This window comes from Miniopterus schreibersii, assembly GCF_964146895.1.
Source record: "Miniopterus schreibersii genome assembly, chromosome: X".
Classification (NCBI taxonomy): Eukaryota; Metazoa; Chordata; class Mammalia; order Chiroptera; family Miniopteridae; genus Miniopterus; species Miniopterus schreibersii.
Genome location: NC_138104.1, coordinates 70,497,383 through 70,503,382, shown reverse-complemented (window position 1 = coordinate 70,503,382; position 6,000 = coordinate 70,497,383). Strand labels below are relative to the sequence as shown.

The 6,000-nt window shown below is 39.8% G+C and overlaps 1 protein-coding gene across 12 annotated transcripts in view; it reads left to right on the top strand.

The window, feature by feature from the left end:
• Nucleotides 1-508: 508 nt before the first annotated feature.
• Nucleotides 509-6,000, top strand: part of NBDY (negative regulator of P-body association) — a 54,594-nt gene continuing 49,102 nt past the window's right edge. For 11 of the 12 annotated variants that reach the window (XM_081124907.1, XM_081124913.1, XM_081124911.1 and 8 more), the window contains exons 1-2: nt 509-831; nt 2,750-2,886. In XM_081124907.1, coding sequence (XP_080981033.1) covers nt 596-802 — 207 coding nt within the window. In that variant the 5' untranslated portion in view covers nt 509-595 and the 3' untranslated portion in view covers nt 803-831; nt 2,750-2,886. The remainder of the gene's footprint in view (nt 832-2,749; nt 2,887-6,000) is intronic. The other variant, XM_081124914.1, reaches the window with a different exon arrangement.

Genomic DNA, 6,000 nt, shown 5'->3' with positions numbered 1-6,000 from the left:
TGAAGAAGAAAATGATCTTAGATTCTACGACATACGGTGAATTTATTTTCCATATTCAATTTCCAAGGTCAATGCTAGTGTGGTATTTTGCACGTTCGTCGACTGTCGCAGGTGTATATTGTTTTTCAAAGGGTCGGAGGTAGTTCCACAGCTTTGTGTTGTACGCCTGCAACTCGATCCTAAAGCCCTTAGCTCTTCAATAATTTCTTTGTTCGCCCGCCCCGCCCCTCAACAATCAATGCAGATTTTATGGCTTAGGGGCAAACCTGAATTTCTTCTAATCATAAAATTGCACAGGCTGTATATGACTGTTCTTAGAATTCGCTACACTAGGGAAAAGACATGGAAAAACATTATATTATATAAACGAATCTTTTTTTCAAAGACCCATCTTGGCAGCAACGTTAAAATGGGGTGGGGTAGGGAGCTGGGCGGAGGCGGAGAGGGGATATACGTCTCAGGATACAGGAAATACGGTAAGAGAGAAACCCAGAGGAAGCTCTGGGTCTGGAGGGGAGGGGACCCGCCGCCATCTCAGGTCTCGGGCTTGCTAAGGCCCACCAGAGAGAGCTGACGCCCAGGTCCGATAATCCTTATGGGGGACCAACCTTGTACCTCCGGGAGATCCACGCTCCCACCTGGAAACACGCGGGAAACCAAGCCTCCAAAAAAGCGCTGCCTCCTAGCTCCACGGTGGGATTATCCGGAAGGGACTCCAAACGGAGGTAGTACCCCTCTCCCCTCCGCACCTCCTCCTGCACCACCGGGCCTGAAGTCGCAACCTCCTCCTCCAGAGAAGTAGTAGAATACACTTCTCACACCCTAAACCAGGTCAGATTCTTCCTTTCTCATCCTGCTCTCTGAAACTTAATTATGCATTTCCCAGATCTCCTTCCCATTTTCCCTGTTCTCTCCACGATTTTAAAATTGAAGAAAGAATATGCAAACATTAAATAGCTCTTTTACAAAATATGCTTGGATGAAATTTTGGATGTTTAATGGCATTAAGTAATTACTTTTAATATATTAGTTGTGATAATTGTGGGTTCTATTTTTTAAGAAGTAGACTTGAATTTTTTTATATACTCGAAAGTAATTTAGTGGGGTCCAGGTGGGGGGTACAAACCAAGGTTCATGAGTTGGTAATTGTTAAAGCTAGGTAATGTATTCATGGCGATTCATTAGAATGTTCTCACTACTTTTGTGTACATTTGAAACTTTTCAATTTAAAAACGCTTTGCTCAAGATTAGTAGTGCATTCAAGGCCTAATTCCTATGCCTAGCACTGTGTCAGCTGAAGGTATTTATAAGGTGAGCTACAGTAGTGTGTGTTTCTCTGTGTACAGAGAATGGGAGAATTTAATAAGTAAAAACTGTTGCAATATGGTAAGTCAAACCCAAGTGCCATAACGTTTGCTTGTTCAGTGTATTCAGAAAGCAGCCTAGGATGGACCAAGTCATTCTGCCTGGTAGTGATGAACTTTCAAAAAGAAAAAGGGAAATTTGAGTGAGCCTTAATGGGTGAGTGACATCTGCCCTGTGGAGGAGGAGGAGGGAGTGTTTTTCAGACCTAGTGCTTCTAGAGCAAAAGCCCCAAGATAGGTTTGTTCTGGGAAAAGCTGGGCTATAACTCTGAAACCTGTGAGAAGACCTAGGAGGTGAAGTAGAATGTTGCAGGGCCTTGAATGTTATACTAAGGAATATACAGTTTGATCCTTAAGCAGTGGCAACTATTGAAGATTTTCAAACAAGTGATGTATTTTCGGAGTCCAGTTTTTAATATCAGAGAAACAATCTTCTATTTACATGAGTTTATAGAATGCAAAAAATAAAACCAAAATCTTATCTAAGCCTCACAGAGCCTTGTAATCCAAAAGAGACAGGCCATCCTTTCTTCATTTATGCAATAAACCTCACTATGAAGCCCTTGCATTGTGCTGGCAGCTGGAAGGGATGGATGACCAAGGCATAGTGCCTGGTACATAGTAGGAGTGAAACAGACATTTGAATAAATAAGTCAATGAATGATAGGACAACAGTGGCAACTAAGGGGATTCTGGATTTAGGCTTTGGTGATAGTGCATAGAAAATGAAGGGGCTCTATTTTATTTCAAAGCGTCGCCTGGTCATTCCTTACAGCAGGGGTGGGGACTGTTGGCCTGGCCAAGGCAAACACAGGCGGGACTCAAAATTCAATAAATCTAGGAGTTTTTTTCATAGCTAATTTTTAAGTTGATAATTTTGTATGGCCTGTGAATGATGTTATAAATATCCAAATGGCCCTTGGCAGAAAAAAGTTTCCCTACCCGTCCCTTACAGCCTCACTTCCCTTAACTTTACCTCTGTGTCCAAACCAGTAGTGGTGGTGGGAGGGAGAGCATAGGGAGAGCAGTGCTTAGATAGAAAGCAAAGGAGGTAGCATATGGCAAGAAGTGCAAGAACTACATAATTTCCTCCAGTGATTCAAATCATTGAAAATTGTAAAAATAGTAAATATTTAATGAACATTTTTATGAGCCAGATACTGTTCTAAAGGGCTTCTATAGTCTATGCTTATTATTATGCTTATTATTAATAGTATTATTTATTATTGCTATGCAATAAACCTTTTCTAATACTATCTATATAACTGTTTTACGGGAATATATAATTGAAATGTAGGAATGATGGAGCATAAGGACTTGAGGCCAGGGAAAAGAGATAAACAGCAACAGAAAAAATGATTTTACCGTATTTTACTATTTTTCAGTCTTTGAGGGATTACAGTATGACTCCATTTCCTTGGTGCATTCATAAAGTAGTTTATCCAATGAAGACAATGAAGATTATTGACAATGCTACCCTGCTTTTTGTGTTGTTCTACACTGGAAAGTTGTGATTTTTAAGGTAATGTCTTTACCAAAAACTCATTAAGGGGAGAAGAAAAATAAGAGTTGATTATGACACTAAATTGATTATGACATTACAGATGACTAGCCAAACAAAAACCAAAAAGCTATCACCAAATGATAAAATTGAAACCATATTCTACACTATATGAATCTCTCTCTCTTTCTCTCTCTCTCTCTATATATACATATATATATATACACACACGCACATACACACACACACCACATAATAATGTAATCTATAAGCTGTTTGGTTAGATTAACTCCTAATTACCTTATGGTTTCTGTTGTTACAGTGAAATATATCTTTTAAACCACATTATCTCATTATTTCTGGTAAATGGGAACATGATTGATATATTTACATACTCATTTTATATGCTGTACCCTTTCTGAATTCTATTCTAATAATTTATGGATTCTCTGTTAATTGTATTGGGAATAATTACAATTTCTTCCTTTCTAAATTTTTAGCTTGTTCAATATTTTTAGCAATTTTTCAGCTTGTTTTACTGTGCTAGCTAGGATCTTCAGTACAACAAAATATAGTAGAAGTGATAGAAGTGATAGAGAATTTCCTAGTCTTGCTACTGAATTTACAAGGAAATTCTGAAAATGTTTCATTATTTTTAGATTTTCTTTTGCAGCTTTAGGAAGCTCCTTTCTACAGGGTGTCGCCCCAAAATGTATACACACTTTAACAGCTGATAGCTCAATTTTTAAAATAAAATGTATTTTGCCCTAGCCCATTTGGGTCAGTGGGTAGAGCATCGGCCTGTGGACCGAAGTGTCCTGGGTTCGATTCTGGCCAAGAGCATGTACCACAGTTGCAGGCTGTGGAGACCCGTGGGGGAGGCAACCAATCAATGTGTTTCTCTCACATCCATGTTTCACTCTCTCTCTCTCCCCCTTCCACTCTGTCTGAAAAGCAATGGAAAAAATATCCTCGGGTGAGGATTAAAAAGAAAGAAAATGAAATATATTTTAATAAACACAGCTTTTATAATTATTCAAAGTGTGTGTATACATTTTTTGGGACACCCTATATTCTTAAATTGCTGAGAGTTTTTATTATGAATGAGTATGGAATTTTTCTCCAGATACTTTGTATTTATTGACATGATCATATGGGTTATTTCTCCATTAATATGACAGAGTGACTGTGTGATAAATTAAGATAATCAATTTCTAATACATTTCCTGCTTTTGATTTCATCAGAACTCAGCATTAAATATTCTGTTTTCTATTTTAGTAATTTTTGCTTTTATCGTTTTTTCTTTACTTTTTTTTTTTTTTTTGCTATTTTTCTAATTTATTTATTTGGACCTTTAACTCAGTAATTTTCACTTTTCTAAAATAATTTATGACTATAAATTTTTAACTATGTACCACTTTAGAAGATTTTCATAGGTTTTTATACATAGTAATTTATTATCATTCAGTTATTTTTAAATTTCACTTATGATTTCTTTTTGACTCATGAGTTATTTGGTGTTTTTTAAAAATTTACAAACACATGTCTCTTTTAAAAAATCATATTGTGAAATCATTAGTTCAGTTACAGACAAACTTCATCTTATTTTCTGCTCTAAAGTGTTTAATGTTTTTTACCCTTCTGGTAACAAAAACAAAATTATACACTGGCTCCTCATTACAATAGATTTTGACAATATAAAACTTTTTCTTTCATTAAATACATAGGAAAAGTGTGATTATACCATTCAATGATGGAATTATTGCTGATATTTATGCTTGTGTTTTTTAAACTTTTTTTATTTTAATCTAATTCTACACTTAAAATATGTAAGAATATTGCAAAGAACTCTCATATACCCTTTACCTTGATTCACCAATTAACACATTGCCGTCGCTTTATCACTCTATGTCATTCTGTTTCTATATCATTCTTTATCATTTCCTGTCTTTCCGCTCCCCCATTATATACCTTTTTTCTCTCCTCCTTCTTCACTCCTTCCCTTCTCCTGCACCTCTCCCTCTTCCCCACTCCTCCCCCCTCTCCCTCTCTCCTCCACTTCTTCCCCTTCCCCTCTCTTCCCTTCTCCCTCTTCCTCTATCCTCCCCCTCTACCCCTCTCCTACACCCCTCCCTCTTCCTTTCTCCTTCCCCTTCCCTCTTCCCTTATCCTGCCCCCTCTCCCTCTTTCATCTACCTCTCCTTCTTCCTCTCTTCCCCCTCTCCTCCACCCTATCCTCTTCCTCTCTCCTTTACCACTTTCTTCCTCTCTCCTCCCCCTCCCTCTTCCCCTCTCCTAGACCTCTTCTACTTCTCCTCTCCCCCCTTCTCCCTCTTCCCCTCTCCCCTGCTCTGCCTCTTCCTCTCTTCTCTACCTCTCCCTCTCTTCCTCTCCCCGCCCTCTCCCTTCTCCTTAATCTCCTCTCCTCCCCTCTCTCCCTCTTCCCCTCTCTTTCCCCCTCTCCCTCTTCTCTCCTCCTCCCTCTCCCTCTTCCTCTCTCCTCCCCCTTTCCCCCTCTCCCTCTCCTCCCCCTGCCCTCTTCCCCTCCCCTCCCCTCTTCCCCTCTCTTACCTCTTCTGCCTCTCCCCCTCTCCTCCCCCCTCTCCCTCATTCCCTCTCCCTCCTCCTCCCTCTTCCCCTCTCTTCTCCCCTCTCCCTCGTCCCCTCTCCTCCCCCCTCTGTCTCCCCCTCTCCTCCCTCCCTCTTTCCCTCTTCTCCCGCTTCCCTCTTCCCCTCTCCACTCCCCTCTCCTTCTCCCCCTCTCCTCTACCTCTCCCTCTCTCCTCCCCCTCCCTTTTCCCTTCTCCTCCTTCTCTCCCTCTTCCCCTCTCCTCCCCCTCTCTCCCCCTCTCCTCCACCTCACCCTCTTCCTCTCTCCTCCCCACTCTCCCTTTTCCTCTCTCTGAACTTTTTGAGAATAATTTGCGGACATCATGCTCCTTTACCTGTAAATACTTCAGGATATATATTCTCACAATGATGTCTTTCCCTTACACAACCTCAGTACATGTGACATAATAAAAATTTGACATTGTTCCATAAATCTTTATTGTCAAAATTATACACTCATACTTACTGAAAAAAGGGATGATTTTGGGAAAACATATATTTCTTTTTTAAAACAGTTTAACAGT